The following is a 22,320-nucleotide window of genomic DNA, read 5'->3' on the forward strand; positions in this document are numbered from 1 at the left end:
ATGTTCATCTGATATCCTAGGTTTCAAAATGGAAATGTGGCCCTTTTTGCAACAGAAGGCCATCATGACCAACGATAATTTGCTCAAACCAAACACCTTATTGTGCAAAGTCTAATTTTCCTGTTCATAAAATAATAACAATACAAAAAAAAATGAGGCTTCTGTCCTTGAGGCAAGAGCTTTTTTAATACAGAAACTCTTATAAGTGAACTTCAAAGTTTTCAATTCAGAACACTGATCTTTTGTTAAAAAGGAGAGGCAGTTTGTCCCCTAAATACTTGTTCCTAACACTATTGACAAGTGAGAGCAGGTAAAGGCCAAAAAAAGGTCTTATGACAAAATAAAGCAATATATGAAGCAGAAAGACAAGGAAGCATTGAGTTTCTTGTTTACGCTGAATGGATAGTGATAGCAGTGATTGTCAGATTTCACCCACATAAGGGATTTTTGAAGAGCAGACACTGAGAAAACAAGTTTACTCTACAGGTTTGGTAGGATCTTGACATGGCTGTGCCTGAACGTCTCTGCGGATAATTAGTGTTCTGTAAAGGTGCCTGGATTACAGATGTGTGTGCCAAATCAGAAGAGGAGTCGGGCTGCAAATACACCCAGACACTTCTTTTTGAGACTATGTAAACGTGATTATCTAAATGACAAATAAAAAAAAGTTCATATTTGGGTTAAGATGTTTGTGTACTTTATAAAGCATACGCCAAAATTCAACAGTTTTGAAAAGTTCACCTTCTAGGAAAGAACTGAAAGCATTCATCCCCACTGACCACTTTGTCCTGCAGGGTCAAGGAGGTTTCTGGTCCATCACAGAGCCACACACGTTTACAATCACTCTTCAGGGAGGATTTGGAGACACCAATCAAACCATGGTTTTCCATGAACCAATAAAACTAGTAAAAACTAAATTCTGTGCTCTTTTGTTTTTTCCACTTAATGTGCAAAAAAAACTACTAAAACTGAATCTAAATGGAATTTAAAAGCTCCCTTAACTCTCTTGTCTGTTCCATGATGTTTCCTTTTCAAAACGTTTGAATTAGATCTTTGTTTGCGTTTTATTTAAAATATGGGTTTAATTTCTGTTTGAATAGCAAAGGGGAAACAACATTTATTTTTCCATTTAAGGTTACTTTTTCATTCGAAGTGGACAGATTCCTGAGTTGATCAGCCGGATTATGACAACAGGTGCCAGAGAAACGTGATTTTATTTATTTATTTATTTATTTTCTAAACTGATGGAAATAAACGTGGAGCTAAAATGTACGTTTTCTTTTTCGCACCATAAATATTTTAATAGAAGACCTAGCCTTTATTGTTGTTTTAGGAGTTGACATCGTAAACAAGCTCCGCCCCTTATCCCACCTTTTTTAGTGGCTAATTTCAGCTTGATCCGCTCCAAGAGTCTGCGCTCCTGCGCGCGCGACGTTGCTTCTCGGCTGTGCGCCGTCGCAGATCCTTGAGACAGACAGTACAGCTCTGAAATTCTGTTCAGACCCTTTTCCTTCTTTTTGCAGACGTCGTGTCAGAATAATGTGGCTGCTGCCGAGGAACCGTAGCCTCTAGGTGTGAGAATTGAGGATCCAACTCGCTGCCAAAGAGAAGCTGAACGCACACTGACTGACTAACTGACTGCATGCAGCAATGGGAGGTCAGATGACCAAAATCCCATACTACGGTAAGGAGAAGGAGCATCACGACTCTGGATATTTTAGTTGTCTGTCACTCTGTGCCTCTAATAACCTTCTAATTTCCATGCAAACAGTTCTTTAGTATGTCCTTCATGCTCTGCTGCTCTTAAAAGTGAGTTTAAAGAAAACGAACTTTGCCAAGTTCGTAGGAAAAGTTTAATTTTATTCCTTTTTGGACTATATTTTACTATTCAAATTTAAAAACTAAAATATTTTTTATGATTTGAGGCTGCTTACAGTTCGTTATACTTATTGGATGCACAGCAGCTATGCACCTTGCAGGTGCCTGATGGCAACACACCTCTTTGGTTTTTCAAAATGTAACAACTCAGGAGTTGTTACATTTTGAAAATAAGGAAGAGAAAACAAACAAGTTTTTAAAAAAAACGATAAACTGTGCAGAAATAGGAAATAAATGTTGGCACATATCCAGTACATGAACCCTCGCATGATCCTTTCTGTTTACTAAATACCTGTTATGAGTCACTGATGTGAAGTAATGATACAGGTGCTGACAAGGACACCTTATAGAAGCTCTGTCTGGGCCTTAAAAATGTACACATGTGATCTGATGACATGTTTTGAGGCCTTCCTGCTCAGCCGGTACACATTTAGATTTTACTTGTTCACCTTTCATTCACCTGCAGGGGACTTGTATGATCAATAATGAGGTAATATCCCTGTTTTGTAATGTGTACATTGTTTTTGTATCATAGAATCCCTTGTTTTTATGTTGTTGTTTTTTTTGTCAGATAGATAAAGAGATTTAGAGATAGTTTACTTTATTTGAACCCTGGCCACCAGGCTTCCTCAGAAAGTTTGTGCCCATCCTGACAAGTCTCCCACAGCTGTTTGTGATGGGCGAGACGAGAAATATTATATATGTTCTCACCCACTTGGGTTTCTATACTCACAAGGTCAGGAAAAATGGGGGGGCGTGCTCACTCAGATCTAACAGGTTTGTCTGGTGGACTACGCCCATCTCAAACAGCAGGTAGTCACACGTGATGATTGGTGCAAACCTGGAATGTAGACTGGACTGCTGGCCAGCGAGGTAAACTAAATCTTTATCGCGCCATTTGTCTGACGGCAAGAAAAAAACGTTTGCCTGATCAGAAGGTCGCAGATTTAGTTCTCGCCTTCCCTGCCCATGTGCAAAGTAAACTCCACATTGCTGATCTGCTTAGCGCCTTGCATGACAGGAGGGCTGTCATCAGTGTGTGAATGTGTATGTGCATGGATTCCTTGGACTGTGACTGTAAAGCACTTTGGGGTTTAATAAAGTGCTATATAAGGAATATGCTATTGACCATGTTGGCGCAGAAAAAAAAAGTGAAAAATACAGTGAAATGTACAGTTAATGGGCCAAGTAAATCAAGAGATACATTTTAACTATTGACACTGTAAGTAAAGATTGCATTTTTTGTATGTTTGATGGAACACGACCAAAGTCGTTTGCTGTCACGAAGGTCTGCGTCTTCGGCTTACCCCGTTTATTGCTTTATTGTTTCATGTTTCTAGCTTTTGCTGAGGTTTCAGCCTAAACTCAAGCTTTCCAGGAGACAAAAGCTCATGTTTCTCATTTCACAATTTCTTTTCTTTTTTTTGTCTAATTCATACATTTGTTTTTAGAACTGTTGCTGCTGCAATTGAAGATTTCACTCAACATACCGTAGATTGAATGTACGATAAAATCACCTTGTTTCCATTCAACTAGCCATCATCCTCCTTGTGCCATTTGGATAAAACCCAATGTTTTGCAAATCCTTGAGAACAGTATGCACCCCTTGCCAAATCCAACAAGTTATGACATATCTGCCAATGCTAAACACATATACTCGCCTTCTGGCCTTTTTTTTTTTTTTAAACTTTTGAGAGTATATCTTTTGAGCCTTCATACAAATGTCACACTGCATTAGAGCTTCTGTTGAGTCTTCTTATAGGGCCCAAGCCTCAAGATAAAACACAGATAGGGATGGAGGCCAGGTGTACAAGCAAGCACTGCTCATTGTCTCTCTGCTGTCCTCTCCGGTTATGACAGCAAAGGCAGCCCAGTGTGTGCAGGATTAGGTAATGCTGCCCCTCACTGAGTCGCTCCTCTGACGTTTACACTGGTACCGTCCTCTGCCAAGGCTCTGACCACCGTTTACTCTGTGTCTGTCAGGTTATATGACTTTTTAAACACACTTCAGTGCATCATCTGTATCCTTGGCTGTAACCACTTGTCATTTACAGTAAATCAAGTATGGTATTTTTATTGAACCGCTTATTTATGTACATGCCTTTTATTGTAGAAGCCTTTGCTAAAAGCCAGACATAAAGGCTTTTAAGAGTAAAAAAATTAAGATTATTCAAAGTCACAGTTTTAGCTGTAAAATTAAAGTGTAAAGGTTAAAAGTGTCCACAAAGTCTGGGGGATACTGGTGTTTCTGTTTTGAAATCTCACAGGAAATATTCATCCAGTCTCAGGCCTAGTTGTTGAAGGACGACAATTCTATCCTGTTGTGCTTTCCTGAATACATCACATCTGAGGTGACATCATAGATGCAATATAGTTAGAGGATTTGTTATGACTTGATTTTGAGCCTCCTGTTGTGCACAGAGCACAATTCAGCATTGTTCTACAGTGATAAGAGCATGCACAGATCCTAACATATACACAGTTCTGAGCCCAGAAAATTTGGCAGAACTTTGCTGATTTGTAATTTTGAGGAAAGGATTAGACATGTGTAACAAAGATAACTCCGTTTGGGGGTTTTCTGTTTTTGTTTTCTCTCTCTGAAGTTTATATCCATTCTTTTCCTCTTTCATTGTGGAACCTCTCTGAATTACCATGAGTGTGGCAACAATTATTTTAACAAATGTATCACATAATGAGCTGTTTCCAGTCAAGACAATCAAGTAGAGTTGCTCTGCAATGCATCATAAATGTATTGACCTCTCAGGGTTTACCACTAGAAAGTTAGAATAGCTGCAGTCTTATTTTTTCTGCAGTGAGACAGCTCCTACACAGTCTTTTAAGTGTGAAAGTACACCCAGTTCTCAAGTGGAAAACATGTTAATTAGGCTTAAAATGTTTATTTTCAATTTTTGGCAGAGTAAATTTGAATTTCTATTTTTTTCAGAACTGTCAAATGGACAGCAGGCATGTTAAGGGCGACTGAGCATAAAACAAGAAAATCTCAAATCACACAGAATGATGATAAATGTATTTATTTTCAGTTGTCAAGTCATAAGTAGTGCCCAAAGTCTGTGAGAAAACACCTCCTCCACAAAACCGCAGTGTCCTTGGAGTTGTGTTTTAAGGAGGAATGTGGAAACAAGGATGAAGAGAGTCGATCCAATGAAAGGGAGTCCATGTGAAATAAATCCCATGATGCCTTTGAAAAAATTCTTTATCTGTTACCCCTCCCAAGTATAGAAGTTATGAAGGAAGTGCAGGAACAGTCACCTGCATTTTCACATGGGTAAAAAATCCAAATACTCTGGTACTTTTTCAGAGGCTATGGTATGTACTGTACGGGTTTTATTTTTATTCCTAACACAAAGCAAAAATTAGCCGCAGATGTTTACTGTTTGTTTTAATGTCATGCAGGCTTTCGTGTTTGGCCATACCACTCTAATATTAAAGAAGCTTTGGATATAATGCTCCAACCTGTTCATACATTATGGTCATAATCATCTGGAAAGATCATGATCAGGATAACAAATCTCTCTTTTTTTCCTTCATCACATCCTGCTCCAGCTTCCTTTATGCCATTCTCTTTTGTATTGGTCAAATTTGTTCCGCTTGGGAATAAATAGGGAAACAAATTAAAAACAAATTAGTTCTTGCAAAAGATATAATAACAGAAAGAAAACTGTGCCACAGAAAATTGCTGAAATTGGCCCAGTTTGAGTAAACGTCTTATAGTTACATTGTTCAACTTAATTGCTTTAGCAGTTGAGTCCTTTTGGGGTTTTTTTCTCTTCACCCTAAACCAGTTCTCATGTAGTTCACCTTGCGCAATTTTACAAGCAACCAAAGATATTTTTATTTTGCAATTATGGGTGTGTGGCACTGACATCAAAATTTTCTCTGTCATGGTATTTGTTAGTGTCCATTTTTTTTTTTTTTTTTTTTTTTAGTTAGTGTCCATTTTTGTTGACCAAATGTCTTGCTTTCTGCAGATTCTCTGAAGGGTGCGTTACCCGGGGAGCCCCACCGAAGCCACCACAGGTCCAAGCGCTATATCCAGCAGTTAGAAAATGTGTCCGGCCCTCTACTGTTCCACCCAAGAACCAAGGGCTCGCAGATTCTCATGGACTTGTCGCAGAGGACCGTCAAGAGACAGTCTAGCTTCTGCAACGGCATCACCTTCAGCAACAGGCCTATTGCTGTATATGAGCAGGTTCGACTCAAGGTAGGAGTTCATTTTGAGATTTTATCTTTAAACAAACTTCACACTTGTTTCATTTGGCACCCAAGCAGTAATAATACACTTGTGTCACTTTAAGAAGCAGCATGTATGTTTGCGCTGAGCCCTATCTGCTGTTGAATGGGCTTAAGCAACGGCAGTTTAGAACAAGTTTCCATGTGACCAATCAGGCTTCTTTAAAGTGAAAGAACAAGGCAAGTGCTGCCATGTGAGGATTATTACCTTTCAAGTAAATTTTAAGTAAGATCAAAATCATTGGCAGGTGGTAAACATACCAAGGTAACTGGCCGTAGTGTAATTGAAAAACATGCTAGCAATGTTTGTGGCTTGGCCCTCAGGATGGAAATGTAGTTTAAGACTGAAATATCTCTGTAACAGTTTTAATCCTTCAATCTCCATGTGTCTTAGATGTAACTTTGAAGTCCTTAACCATAAAATATCTTGATGAATTTTTTTTGTTGTTCAGAAAATCATATATATGATTAGAGCTGAAAGCCTTTTGTGTTGGACATATTTTACTTTTACAACAGGGGTTATGAATCTTGTGATACACCAGATGTGTATTTAAATAAACTCCTTCTGTAATTTCAGCTAAACTTTATTCATGTTAATTATTTTTGTAAATATTTTTTGTTGGACCGGACAGAAAAGAAAAGATGGAAAGAAGAGAGAGGGATGACCGATAAGGGGGGAAAAGGGTTAATTTATTGTAGCTAGGGTAAGATCATGAAGTGTCAGAAAGCAACAAGTTGCTGGAGCTTTATAATCACAACTGACAGGTTAAGATGCATGAAAAATCGAAAATGGGCGGGGCCTGTCCACACACGCACTCAAACGTTACAAACACACTTGTTGGCTCCAAAAGTGTTCACACACAAACAAGTTTACATGGACATACTACCAATAACTAAAAGCATATTTTTATTCACTTATAACTATGAACTTCATTTCAACTGAAGCTGAACTGAAACAAAATTTTAATAAAACGTTGTCTACGTAGCAGCAATTGACTGAAGTATACACCAATACAGTACAATTATTAATACATAGTTATAAAGGCAAAATGGGGTTTTTATCCATGAAGCTACGTACACACCTGGAATATGATAAGTGCTCAAGAACACGCTAATCGGGCATTATTAAATGCACTTTATGGTGTTCATTGTAGACTGTCGCTACCTGATACTAGCGCTTGTACCTACAGTTGGAAAAGGCTTGGTGTGAAATGTTGAGGTGGTGCAAATCTTGCGAATCTTGCTCCAGGTGTTTTCTTTCACAGCTCTCTTCCAATGAATGAAAAAGCTGGTGTCATATAATTCCAGCTGGGCACAAACCGTAATTGTGAATTTCTCCTTCATGATCGATTTTCAAACGTTTCGCACTTCCATGTTTTGAAAAGGACGCTACCCATATGTCTCTACCAAATCCTAGTACCTGATTGGTCAAAGTTCAACCGGTTAAACTTTCAATGCCCGTTGTGTACGTAGAACCCGATAACTGTCCTTAAACCTTGCGTAGCGACAAGTGAACGCGAGAGTTTTGAAAATAGAAGTCCAAAAAGTGCATATACGCGTTTACACAGATTTGTCTTTGGAAGTTGTCTCTTGGTGGGGGGACCTGGCTGCCGCTGCTGCTGTGGCAGGGGTCTTGGTGTGGGGATGGCTGGGCACTCTCCCTTCTTTTTACATTCCATCATCCACCTTAGAAGAACATAAACACTTACTCAAGCACAGGTGCTATCTCACTTTTGCACAAATAGTTTACTTGATTGAATGAAATACTTCACATGTTGGTCTAAAGGCATAAGTATGCGTGTGTGAACACTAGTTGTATAATGTACATATTGACATGTTTGTATTGTGAACATTTTTTGAGCCAACAGGTATGTTTATAACATTTGAATGTGTGTGTGGACAGACCCCCCTCTAGATTTATATTACTTCTTAACCTAACCGTAATGATTATAAACATCCAACAGGTTGTTGCTTTATGCAACATCCCTCTCTCTTCTTCCTCCCACCCTGTCTTTTACGTCCGGTCTAACAAAAAAAAAATCAGTTACAAATTTAAGTAAGATGAAGAAAGTTTAGCCTAAATTACAAAAGGGGTTAATTCAAATAAACACCCACTGTGTCAAAAGATTCATAAACCCGATTGTAAAAGTAAAATATGTCCAACACAAGAGGCTTTCTGCTCTTATCTGTTTACTCAGCTGATGGACAGGACAAAAAAAGAGTCGCTTGAACGCCTGTTTCTTCTTAGGCCAATAACTTAACTCTGTCAGATCCACTACATGTACATGTCATTTGTGCTACTGAAAACTGTTAGATAAGGAGATGTATAAAGATGTGATTGTAAGTATTGCTATCCAAAGTCAACAAACTGTCTTTTTTCCCACTATTTTTCAATAAATGTAGTATAAAATCAATAGTTTTATTTTTTTTACTGCCCCTTTTAGATCACCAAAAAGCAGTACTGTTGGAGTGGAGCTCTGCGCCTTGGTTTTACATCCAAAGACCCATCAAGGATGCAACCAGAGAACCTGCCAAAGTATTCTTGTCCTGACCTGGTCTCCCAGTGTGGCTTCTGGGCAAAAGCACTGCCAGAGGAGCTCTCAGAAGAAGGAAACATCATCTCGTTTTGGGTAGACAAGAAGGGCAGAGTTTTCTACAAGCTCAATGACTCTCATTCCACGCAGTTTTTCAGTGGTGTACGTATCTGTGAACCTCTCTGGGCTCTCATAGATGTCTATGGCCTCACAAAGGAGATCCAGCTTCTAGGTAAGTCATATGTGTCCCAACATAATATATTTGCAACCTGTTTTAAGTGTAGCGTACTGCTCACCTGATGGCACCTGGCACACCATTCAGTCCTGTTGACCCTAAATTACTAAAACAATTACAGAAAACATGAAGAGATAGGCTTTAGCCTTACAAGTAATGTCACTAATGGGTTATTTTATAGTTTATACTTACCTGAATTTAATTTGCAAAACAGTTTTTTACACAGGATTAGATCAAACAATGTTATCAAACTGTTTTTTTCTCCCTGCTAATAATGGCACCTAGCACTTTATTTGATCTACAAAATTTTAAAAATGAACCACTTTTTTGACTTTTTGTCCATCATCACTTTATACTTATGGTTCTTCTAAGCATCCTTAGATTGAGCTTCAAGCTAATTTATCTACCTATTGCCTATCAATGCTTATAGCTAGGCAGTGAACTCTTGTTACTGTATTTTCTTAGTCTGGAAACCATTCTACCCCTGACAGTTTTTTTTATGTGATGGTACTTAAAGCTGCACAGGTTTTCCCACACTAAGAAAATGTTTCAGTGGAAAAAGATGGTGGAAGATAAGGCAGACTGTTTAACCACCGCGGTTCTTGGTATCAGAGATATTTCCCCAAAGGGGAAATTTCAGAAAACCTCACTCTATTTTAGCAAGTGCAGTTTAAAGGCTCATTACATCAAAGAAATTAGAGGGAAACAGGTCCTTTTCAATTATTAACAGCAGTTTTTTGCTGTGTTGAAGTATTTCTAAGAAGGCAAATTGAGACATAATTGTGAACCACACCAATCTTTTTCTTTGTTGCTTTTGATTGGCAGACAACCTCATGCCAGAAAGGTCCTCATGACTTTCTCTAAAAACCGCGCTGTCTCTTTAAAGAATAGTCTGTCAGCACCATTAATAAAAATAGAAGAGGCTCCCACGTTGTCTAGATAGTGCCATTTAACCTCGTTTGTTGTGGTGTGGTTGATGGCAAGAAGCTTGCTATCTCGTGACAAGCTGCTTGGTATCCAGCGCCAGAGTGCAACTATCTGGGGTTCACTGGCCTGCGGGTGCTGCCCGGCACATAGCTTTTGTTAAGGAACAAGAGCCGTGGGTTGGTCCTTCCAAGAGGAGAGATGATGTCAGGTAATGACATGTCTGCAGTGTTTCCCAAGACGATCAGAGCACTGGAATGTCTCACCCTTTGGATCTAAGTTGCATTGCAGCTTCATGGGATCTTTTATTGTCTCTAACTTGCATTCATGTAAACAGCTACTTTCATCAAATGTTACGGTCTGTCTATTGTTGAACGTTTTCATATTTGAAACTGAGAAAACCACAATGAGGTCACCAGGTTAAATCGCAGTTTTCCAGATTAGTTTTCCTACATCTATCTCTTTTATCCCACACCAGAGGCTAACGCTAAATTGCTCCGCCTGGCTGCCTAAGGATCACTGTGCTATCAGGTTTTTCTCTATGGCCCTATAGCGTCACTCCTTGAGAGCATGGTATATCTCAAAGACCCAGCATAGTGTCAAGAGCTGGCTGTCGTTCAGCAAACACTTATCCCCTGAAATATATTACACATCAAAGTCTGGTGTTGCAAAGGCACTCGTAATTTCCTTTTAACAGAGGTGGGCTTTTTAAAACTTAATGATGCTTACAAAGGGCTCTGGAACTAATGCTGCACCAGCTGTTCGGTTTCTTCGTATTTCACCTGTTGTTGATTCAGTCTACCCAAGTGGGAATTATGAATCTCTTCATTCCTTCTTTTTTTTATGTGTTGAGGCAAATGGGGAGTATACTAATGAATTGGCTTGGTGGTTTGGTAAGGTGACCTTGATTTGGCTTTTGTGATTAATTTACAATAAATCAAAAAAATAGACCATTACTGGATTGACTGAAATTTATTGCTGTGGAAGATGACTTATTTGAATGATTAAACTCCATTTGTTTAGCCCACAAAGATCAGTATAATCACAGTCAAAGGTCATCTGAGGCTCCAGTTTTGAGAATCCAGGATTTTGTTTACTCTGGTTCTATTCCTTTTGTTTTTCTTTTTTTTTTTTTTTAGAATATTAATCTTTAAAGTTTTGAGCTTTTACGCTCCTTTTTTTCTTCTCTTGTAGTTATTTCCCTTTATTATACCTCTTTACAAAGCTGTGTAAAATGCTGTGGGTGTATTTCAAATGTTTGCAGAGCTTTTCCAGTAAAAAGCTTATTTTTATATGTCCTTCCAATGGCTTTTCTTAGGTAGTTGCAGCTCAGCAGCTAATCATCCACGCAAAGAGTCAAAGATGACCCTCCGATCAGTGCTGCTTTAGAGCTGAGATGATGTTGCATAAGACAGAAGCTACATTAAACTCCTGAAATCAAACTGAGCCTCAGGGATGGTCCAGACCAACAATCCTGTGCATACAGTTTAAGGAGGATCTGTTACATCACCCTCCTCGCATGGCTATCTTTACACACTAAAGTGCTTTTCTTGGGACGTTTACAGAAGTAAGTGTGCGGCTGAGCATCTAGGGAGCTTCACTGAGGTTTATTTGCTCGTAGAATTACATGCAAAAAGGTTTCTGATGTTTTAAATGTTAGGTGTTTCTCTTTAAAGACCCACTCCTAAAAAAATCATGTTATTGGTGCATTTTTCTCATGATGGAGGACACGTACAAAGAAAAACAAGATTCAAATTGCATTTGGGTATATTTTTAATTCAAATTGTTGTGAATCAGGAACAGGCGAAAAAATGCCGTTTGATAAAGCTTGTGTGAAGCTGCTACAGTTGGCGGGCCACAAGCTCCCTGTTGAACTCCATTCCGATGCATCCACTTGTGGTTTTGGGACTGGGTAGCTCCTATTGCTCGTCATTTTTGTTACACTGATAATGTTAGGTTCAGGGTATGAAGAGCTTTAAGCTTCCGGAATAGAGAGTGTAAATAAAGGGATGATGGGAAGTTGGGCAGGTTTACTCCTCGCCAACAGCCAACCCCCCCCCCCCCCCCCCCCCCACACACACACACACACACACACACACACAACTCGGAGGTGAATTGCTAATAAATCACAGCCAATCCGCAGAAACAATGTTCCAGAAAACAATATAGGTTTATTGTTTATGGCTAAAAACGTCATAATCATAATTAAGATCATTGCGAACACTTTCACACTAGATCAAAAAATTGATTGGAGTAGGACTTCAGACAGCATTGCAAAAAGGCTGGTTTCTAGATGTAGTGAGGTCTCCTAGTTCTTTTGATGTTATTTTATTGTAAACCTTTTTGCGTTTAAATTTTACATAATTGTTCATCTGAAACTTTTAGCTAATGTTAGCACAAATTCATGACTTCATGTTTCCAAAGGAAAAAAAAATCAACAGGAATTTTCTTATATGTATGCGATTGTGGAAACCACACCCGATCTTCTGTTTCGAAAAAGGTATGATGGATTTTCTTCCAAGCCCGGTGAGTTAAAGACATCTATTAACTGCAGCAACACGATAATCTGCTTGGTGTTTGTTTCTCTGAGCTGGATGAGTCAATTAATCACTTATAGAGCTGTAGTGATCGGGTAGACATGCAACAGCTTGCTTCATTTGCAACCTGTCTCTTTAGTTATTACAGAAGAATCCAACATGTCTGGCAGAGTGTCAAGAGATTGTTCTTCAATGCTCTTCATTTTTTATGATTATTTTATCTGCTTTTATGTTAAGCGCTTTGTGTTTTTAACTGAAAGGCGCTAAATGAATAAAGTTTGAGTTTGAGTTCTCTTTTTGCAATATTAAAAGGGAGACGGTGTCATCAATCAGCTTTGTGCACCATGCATTAGACCTGTGGAGCTTCACTATGGCTGAAAGCTCAGCCTTTCCACTCAGGCTAACATTCAGAGACGGCAATAAATGCATGCCCTCATGGTATAGAGGCAGTTCACTTAAAATCTGTCATTTGCACATAGTGACTTTTCATCATAGGGGGTAGCAGCATGTGAGAGTGTGTCTTTTAGTCGACTTGCTTAAGTTAGATGTGCTGCCTCGTTATTTTGAGGATCGCTATCTCTGAATCCAGCTCCAGAATTGTTTTGCTCCTTTGTGTGAAATTTCATCAGAACTAGCAGACAAATGGCTTTTATGTCTTGGTTTTACTCATCAGAGGTATCTAAGGATCACAAAAAAATAATTTCCTGAAAATTTTATATTTTCAAAATAGTATATTTATTTGCATTCATGTTATGCACTTTGAGTTATAAAGTGATTTAAGTGAAAAAGCAATAAATGCACATGTGAACCCAAAAAAGTAGCAAGATAACATCAAAATTTGGGATTAAACAGAGACGATATATAAAAGCAGATTTAAGGAAAGATAACATCAGAGACAATCTGACTGTGTCTGAGCCTGGTCGGGCCATGTTTGCAACACTTCTTGTGAACCCCCTCTTCTCCTGGGTGCCCTCCTCCTGGGCGGGGGCGGGTGGGCCCTGCCCCCCCCCCCATTCTGGACCAACCGTGGGCCGGGTGGGTGGCTGCCTGGAGCGCAGGGTGGGTCTCCCTTAGGGGTTCCTGGCTCGTACCTGGGGTTGGGGCGGGGGGATGCCCAGAACTCCTGGGTGGTGATGAAGTGCTCGTCTGGGCCTGTGGGCACTCTTCTGGGGTGGGGCCGTGCGTTGGGCCCTCCTGGCGCGGCGGGGGGCTGCTCTTCTGGTTGGGCTGGAGCTGCACTCTCATGTCCCTCCGTGCCTCCCTGCTCTCTGACTCTGGGGGCCCAGCGGCGGTCCTGCTGGCCCCGGCCTGGGTGGCTGATGTGATCGCCCGGGGGGCGGTTGTTCTCTAACCGCTGCCGTGTGGCGTTGGGGGATTCTGGCTGCCGCAGCTGCTGCGGCGGAGGTCTTGGTGTGGGGATGACAGCGCACTCTCCCTCCTTTTTACATTCCATCATCCATTTTAGAGGAACATAAACACTCACTTGAGCACAGGTGTTAGCTTACCTTTGTACAAATAGTTTGCGTGATTGAATGAAATATTTCACACTAGTTGGTTTGAATGCATAAGTATGCGTGTGGGAACAGTATGTGTATTGTGTACATGTTGACATGTGGACATTTTTAGAGCCAACAGGTATGTTTGTAACATCTGAGTGTGTGTGGTCAAGCCCCGCCCCTTCTAGATTTGTATTACATCTGAACCTGACCGTAATGATAAACATCCAGAAACTTGTTGCTTTATGCTGCTTCATGGTTTTACCCCCTCCCCCCTTCTATAATCACCTTCCTATCCCCCCTCTCTAACATTCCTCTCTCTTTTTCCTCCTTTCCTTTTGTGTCCGGTCCAACACAAAAGATTTTGATTAAAATTAATAAAGTTTGGCCTAGATTACAAAAGGGGTTTATTCAGACATACCTCTGGTTTGTCAGAAGATTCATAACCCCTGTTGTTAAAGTAAAATATGTCCAAAACAAGAGGCCTTCAGCTCTCATCCGTTTGCCTAGCCGTTGGACAGGACAAGTTTAAAAAAAAAAAAAAAAAAAAATCTGGTTCAAATTTGTTTCAAGTGACACAGAAATATAGTATAACTTCTTGTTATTCAGTTCAGATAGCTACAGCCTGCATTTTGCCACATTGGTCTCTTATTGTCTATCACTACATTGTTATCATTGACGTCATTCAATAATTATGTCTTCCCGTTTGTTAGTTAGCATGCAGACTTACAAGTTCTATGTATTCTGAGAACAGGAGGCTTGACGGGTAAAACAATACTGACGGTAAGAAGCAGTTGTTGCTTGGAACACACCTCTTCAGTAATTTTCCAAATGTTTTTTTTTTTTTTTGGATTGTTTCCAGCTAATCAACTGTAGTGTATTTGTTGACAAATAAAAATATGCAGAACATTAAGATTTCATTCAGGAATACAGTAAAATACGTCAATAGGAAATTTTGTTTTGTATTTTGTTATAAAAGTTATTAAAATAAACTTTAGCCATAAATACAGAAAGGAATTTGTACAAATATACACCTCATGTGACAAAAGATCCAGAACCTCCTATTGTAATAGTAAAATCTCTCCAACAGACAACGCTGTCAGCTCTTGTGTTTGCTCAGCTGCTGGACAAAACGAATAATTTAAAAAAAGGAAGTACAGCAACAGGTTTTATTTAGTATTTTGTTACAAAAATTTAATTTAGAGGAAACAAAAACGGGTGTAACAGACTTTTCCCTAATTTATGAAGGATTTTGATTCTAAATTTCACAGGGCACTAGTTAAGTATGGCATGTTGTATGTCAGTTTTTGTACTTTTATACAACCACGTGACTGGCAACTGAAGCTAGGTGTCTGATATTACAATACAATGTGTCTTCAGTTCGTGTTAAAAAGGAAAGAAACAGAGTCTGCTGCCTGTAAAGGATTTGCTTCAGTCAGTCTCAAACTTGTTTGTATAAAGATAAAGAGGATTCCCTGGAGTGATGAAAAGGTTTCATGTTGCTCAAAGGTGTGTCTGAAGCTGTTTGTTTGTTTGTTTTTTATTAAACTTTCTTTCTTTTGTTAAACCTCTGCCTACTTGCTTATTCTTGTTGATTTTGGCATTCAAATGTGAGTATTTTAAACATTTTAACACATATTTGATCAAATCTTGGCCCATAAGTCACAGGGCATTGAGTGTAAATGGTAAAAATGGGTCGGATGTTCAATCCTGTTTATTGCAATAATTTTGCAGCTTTGTGGGTGTGGCCTTTATTTCTTACTTTTGTGGGTATTTATTTAAAAATAAAGGTGATAAAATATTTTGCTACTTTTGATTAATGGGGATATGTTTTCCCTGTCATCCCTCTTGCAAACTGATGCAGCACAGACTTTGGTGTGCCTTTATCTGCTTACATCTTCCAAGACAGGATAAATTCCTGCTAATAACAATAGTAATATGTAAAATCCTCCATCATTGTATGTTTTCTAGCCAAAGCCAAATGTCATTTGCAAGTGAAATGGAAGAACGTTATGCTAAATGTCTCCAATGGACTGAATTTTTTTTTCTTGGCAGCTAAACATGAATCATGAATATTGTTCATGTCACTCCTTTCTCTCTGTTTTCTCTATCTTTTCTGTATTATTTCCTCTTTGTGTAACAATAACACTAAAAAAAACATCATGCAAAAAGGTTTTTGTTAGATTTTCAAAGTTGATTAAAGTGGCAATTTGATGTAGTGACTGTTAACCCTGCCCCAGATTCTCCTCTTATGGAAACAACCAGAGCCTACATCCTCTGCTGAGGTCAAAAGGACAGCTTACTTCAATGTTGATACCTTTTTGGGTAAAAATCACCAGACTTGAAATAGCTGCTGGGCCTGGAGAGTACATTTTTTTATAGTTGGTCTCTTGTTTTCCTTAACTTCCAAAATGTGTCCTCTGTGTTAGTGCAGGTTTTTTTTTTCTTTCCAAACGGAACCACAAAACGTCCTCAACTGTGACGGAGTAGGCTGTTTTATTTTTGCTTTGTTGAAATATTTATTGTGGAGGGAATCATGGAACAAAGTAAAAACAAAAATGCATTCCTCCGACATTAAAAATTTTCAGAGGTTTTTCTCTTCTTTTTGTGGGTTTATGCTCGTCGGATTTGCTTTTAGCTCAGCAACTTCTATATGAAAACATGGCACTATACCCGTATATGCAAGTATAACCACTTCAAAGAGACCTCTTTGTAAGTCCAGAAGGTGTTGTGGTTATAGTTGTAGTCAGAAGTCCAGCCTGAATTTGAACTATGATGAACAGAATAAATAAGGGGGAAGAATGTTACCATGGTAGCAGCATCTGAGGCCAGTGGAGGGAACTCTCAAAGTTTCAATTAATGATCAAACATTTTTCTTCTTTGTTTTCCTATTTCATTCCTGTGTTCCTGTTTTTTTCATGATGCCTTTTGTCTGCCAATCAATATCTCTCTCAGTTGAAGTTGTCTGTCGTCAGGCAGACTGCATCCATACACCCAGTCTGGACATGTGAGAAGGATGTAATAATGAAGTTTTCTCGTTATTAACGAGTGTTTCTCATTATTACTTTTTTTTCAGATTTCTTTTATTAGGTTTGGTTGTCCCTAAAGGGAACAAAATCGATGGTGGGGGCTAGAGGTAGAAAAAAAATCGTGTTTTCCATTTCTAAGTAACTGTAGTTTATGCAAAATCATGCATGTCAAATGAGAAAAACACAGTTAAAATACAGTTCCTAACACCCTGAGAATGCTCTGGCATGTGTTAATCTTAGAATCTTTAAATTACTTTATGTTTGTGAAAAAAGGTAAACCTTTGATTTTCTTTATGTTATTTATTTTTTTTACAATTTTAGATAGGGCAAAACAGGGAAACGAGTAAAACATGAGGGGCTGTAAGCCAACAGGAGAGTGTAAACAAAGGGAGGATAGGAAATGAAGACAGACTTACTCTGTGCCAACGGTCCCACCCACAACTTAGAGATAAATTTCCATTGAACTACTATCGCTCTGCAGAAAAGATGGCCAAGAAAATAAAAAAATTGGCGGGGGGGTTTTGCCTTAAAACTGTATAATCATAATTAAAGCCCACTGGGAATGCTTTGGAATACATCAAAAGATAAGTGGAGTGAGACTTTAATGTCTTAAATTTAACTTTAATGTTTGTCTGCATAAAGCAAGTAAACTAGTTACTGTAGCCTGACTCCAACCAGACTTAATCAAGCTTATCCTGTTTGAGAGAACACACCCAAGATAATAATGTAGGGGTTTAAATTACTCCCACATGCAAAGACAGTTTCATATTAGGTAATTGATGTGAGTTGAGAGCAACAGTCATGGACATCTTTGTGTAGAACTGCAGCTCCTGAGCCATTATTGTCCCGCTCATTGCAATTAAAAGTGATATGTGAAGACACTTGGTGACAGTGAAACAGGCCTAATATTCAATAAAATTTTGAAGGACTCCCCCTTTGACCTAACATCTGCCGGCGCATAAACATCAGGGTAAATCCATGTTTTCAGGAGAGCTCGCTTTTTAGTGATCTCAGGACTTGGAACTCATTTGATTTGTGGAACTGATCCAAAAGCTCACTGCGCCTCATCTGGGGTTGAATCAACCCAGCTGGAATCGAACCGATTGGCAGGAAATCCAAATAGAAATTGTAATCGAGCCTGTCAGGTTTGGATTCAGAAAGCTGGGCTACCCAGGGGAAGCCTTCATCTGTTGAAGTTGTTACAGATGTTATTTTAAAACAAACACCTAGAGAAGTTCATGAGTGGAAAAATGTGTTTGGAAGTTAAGATGAGATACAGACGTTTAAACAATTAGTCTACTCCTTTAAAAGCAGCAGAAACTGTGCCATCCTTAAGAAAACGTCATTGTGCCCCCTGACAATGCTGAAACTGGATTTGCTCTATCAAAATGATCCCAGTAAAGATAATCTAACATTATCTGTGCCCTAATCTTTCCTTAAGACACTTTCAATATGCTTCTCTTGGAGTTCATTCTTATTGCCAAAGGCAAATCTCAGTCCATATTTTGGGACAGACATATCATCCCCTGACTTGTCTTCCTCATGACATATGACTTCACTCACTCGATGTAAACCGAGCCCCTTGATAACCCTTAAGCTTATCCATACTTATTCTTAATCCCTAAACACAAGCTTTCACTATGGAGGTGTGCATCATCTGTGCAGATGACCGCGTACAGAGGTTGAAGCACCAATAATACTCCCCAAATGGCTCTTAATCCCGCCCTCCTTGGGCCAGATACCAAACAAAAACTTCCCTTGTGTCTTCACTGTTGAGCCATTATTCAACTAATCCAGATTTTTATTAACAGTATGCACACATTTGTAAGACGGATTTACAGTAAGTATGTTGAACAGGGCAGGTTTTTTTTCAATAAGGAGGTATGAATAGGGTTTTTTGATGTCATTATTTACCTTGGAATGAGGCTTCGAGTTAATTGTCGGCTGTACTCCCTTTCCTGAAACTAGTATTTCCAGCTCGAATGTAGAGATAAACATCTATCAACCTGCTGCGATCTGTGTTTATGATGGGGTGTGTTTCTATTCCAGTTAAAGTCAGGAAACTCCCCTGTAGCCTCAAGTGAAAGTCAGACCATTTTCTTAAAGCTGCAGCAGGGAAGTAGAGATATGTCAGCAATTCACCCCATAGTGACAGTCTAGTACCAGGCTTAGGCTGATTACACATACCCCTTTAAAGACCTCTAATTTTGGTGAAGCAATTTCCCTATTTATTCATTTCATAACCAGATATGTATGCCCTTAAGAATGTGATCAGTTTGTGTTGCTTTAAAGTTTCAGGAAACTTTAAAAATCAGATAAATGGTGTGAAATTTGCTAAATGCTGAAGCACAAAAACAACATGACATATGTTGGGTTTTTTCTGGTAGTTGTCTGTAAAAAAATGTTTTTGTTCATTTTAAGTCCCAGTTTGATCATCTTTTGATCTATTTAAAAAGTGTTCCTTTAATTAAGATTTTGCTGGTTTATTGCTAAAATCAAACAACTTCTGTATAAAAGGTGTTTCAAAACCAAACATTTTTTAAGAATATTTTCTACATAAATTATTTTTTTTAAATACAGCATTTTTTCATCTGCTCCTGATTCACAATGATTTGAATACAGAAATACTTAGAAATGCAATTTTAAGCATAATTTTCTTTATATAAATCTCTCATCAGAAAAATGCCCCAAGAACATGTTAAAGTGGGTGGATCTTTAATGAGAAAAAATCTAACAGTGCAATATGGCTTGATTAAATGTTAAACAGCAGACTGTTTTTTCTTCTTCTCCCTCTTAGCAATAGCATATGTTAGGCTATTTACTGACATCTGGTGACTCATGCGTGTTTAGGTGCATTTTTCTTGCTGATTACAGTAAGTTTGTGTGACAACTAAAAAAATACCCCATCTTTTTAGATGATCCCACACGCATTTCCGGCTCCATTGGCACATGCTGTTCTTCTAAAATCTGCATGATTTTGTTATGCCCTGCAGGTTTCTGTGTTCTCTTTCATTTTTTTTTCTGTGTTATCTGACATGCTATCTGTCTTACTTTTTTATATTGTTAATCTAAAGCACGGGGGAGGAGGAATCAGCTTTGAACTGCTATTTAACGATTGAATTTCGTTTTCAGTTCAGTTTGTCATAACTTGTTTGTGAAGTTTATTATTTGCAGACTGACAGTTTATGATGGGTGTAAAAAGCCAATGTCTTCACACCATGTTGCAAAATAAGAAGTGCATCACAACACTTATAGTCTAGCATTACAGTTAAAAGTTCTTTGCCTTGCCAGCTTCATCTTCAGCCTGTTATCAGATAAAAATCTGTTACCATACACAGGTACCATATTAAGCCACCAAATCATTTTAGACAAAAATGCCAAGAAAGCAAATTTTCGGTTTTGGCAGACCTTTTATACAGAAACACGTGAGCCAATTTAGGATGCAGAGCAATCTGAAACATGTCTTTTGCCAAGAATATTTGTTTGTGTCACAGACAGACAAAAGATTAGCAACTTTAAATCCTGTATCCCTAAAATCTGAAGAGGTGCTGCATGTTCAAAAACGTTTTTAACTTTGGGGTTTGTTTATCATTTAAAATCAGAGCACACAAATTTTTTGAGGAGGGCAACACTGAGAGTCCCTCCAACCTCACCTATGGCGTACATTTTGAACGGACATGTATTAGTTTTTAAGGGAAAGGAAATTACACACAAGATCATCAAGAAGAATCTGACACTTTCTTACATCGCATACAGGGCTAGTGAATAAATGTTAGACATGGGTTTAGTTGCTTTGGCCCTTGTTGATGTATTTGTTAAAAGACCCATTGTTACTATGGCAATATTAATTTAATCACATCGCCTGGTTGTAGGCCTAGAGTTCATATAATTGTAAGCTCTTTTAGTTTTTAAAAACTCTTTTGCACTGAATGCACTTTGTTGTATAGAGAAAATGGTTACCTCTTATAAACCTAAATAGAATTTTTATTTGATATTTCTTTTAGGATGGAAATTTTTGTTTTAAATTTCTAAGTTTGGCTGCAAAATTTCCAGTTTTAAACATTGATGTTTGAAGTCCTTTTCATTGAGCATGAGAGATCTGAAGAACAGTTGAATTTTTTTTAGTTCCAGTCATGACTGACATGAAGTATCATTTTTCTTTTGCCAGTTTTCCGCCAAATGTTTCCTTATTTTCAGTTTTGGCTTAATTTTTTTATCTTTGGTTCAGCTTTTGTCGATAAAGAGCTTCCTCGAGTTTTTGTGCCACCTCTTTATCATGCATTCAACTTTTTAACATACCGCTACCTTAAGTTTGTATGCTTGAGAAACTTGGCATTTTTGAGGCGTCTGACACTCGCATATTAACAATTTCCCTTCTTTCTAAAACACAAAAGTCTCACATTTGATCAAATATCAGCTCAAAGGTCAGGAAAAAGCTTTTGGGTTTGCATTAAATGTATAAGTTATGCCTATAAACAGGTTCTATTGGGAATCCTATTTTTTAAATTATACTTTCCTTTAATCTCTAGAATAAAATCAAGGTGTGACTTAAGGATTTTCACTTTTGTTGAAAGTGTGAAATTCTATCCAAGACTCCACTGAGACTAAACCCAGGAAGACATCATACATATTTCAGAACCCATTTTCTCTTTTTGTTTTGCTGCCTTTTATCTCTTGTGTTTCTCCTCACAGTGGGTTGAAATTTTCTTTGTAAGTTGGTTTTCTCCTCACAGCTTGTTTAGATGACTGAACCTCTTAAAAAAAAAAGAGCTTGGAAAGCCACAACGCCAAGGAGCTTAGGGAGTTTCTGAATTCCCAAGTCGGCTAACTTTGCCTTGAGGATGATAAGGCTGCTAATAATAAGGGCCTTATTGCCACTTGTGGACACTTTTGACTGAGGAAGTAATTAAGTTGAGACAGATTATCAGCGGCTGGCCGGAGATGTGCTGTCTGTGCGATAAAGAAGACCCGTCGAGGCATGCCCTTTTTCTCAAGTGTCAAACCAACACTCCTTCTTTGGCTTACTCCTATTCTCCAGGCCACGTCTCACTGGGAAAGCCCAAAACAGGTCAAAACTGACAGCCATCATGTCACCCTTCGCCCTTTTGTCCCCCACTCCCCTAAGTTGTCCAATCGGGTTAATTTTAGCTTGTTTTAAAATTGGCGGTGAGCTCCTGGAGCGGGCCCCGCCACAGTTCTGATTAATGTTCCCATGTCACTTCTATTTTACAGCAGGATTAGTGTAGAACGGGCTATTTTTGAAGGTGCTAAGAAGCACGTCAGGTAGTTTTTGAAATGCCTTTTCTTCCCAGAGTTACTGTTGCATGCCTATTGACATGCTTCAAAGTCTTAACATTGACCAGGGGCAGCCCAAGTCATTGCTACTGAGACAGCTCGCTATGTAAACATCTTGGAACCGTGTGTGTTTATAGTATA

At 38.6% G+C, this 22,320-nt stretch overlaps 1 protein-coding gene across 1 annotated transcript in view; it reads left to right on the plus strand.

Annotated features, from left to right (window-relative positions):
• Nucleotides 1-1,403: 1,403 nt before the first annotated feature.
• Nucleotides 1,404-22,320, plus strand: part of LOC101171274 (E3 ubiquitin-protein ligase NEURL1) — a 35,988-nt gene continuing 15,071 nt past the window's right edge. Inside the window, exons 1-3 of the mRNA XM_004077343.5 lie at nucleotides 1,404-1,684; nucleotides 5,868-6,100; nucleotides 8,574-8,895. Of these exons, the coding sequence (XP_004077391.1) occupies nucleotides 1,651-1,684; nucleotides 5,868-6,100; nucleotides 8,574-8,895 (589 nt within the window). The 5' untranslated portion in view covers nucleotides 1,404-1,650. The remainder of the gene's footprint in view (nucleotides 1,685-5,867; nucleotides 6,101-8,573; nucleotides 8,896-22,320) is intronic.

The sequence above is a fragment of the Oryzias latipes genome, chromosome 15 (genome assembly GCF_053564925.1).
Source record: "Oryzias latipes strain Hd-rR chromosome 15, Olatipes_Hd-rR_3.1".
Classification (NCBI taxonomy): domain Eukaryota; kingdom Metazoa; phylum Chordata; class Actinopteri; order Beloniformes; family Adrianichthyidae; genus Oryzias; species Oryzias latipes.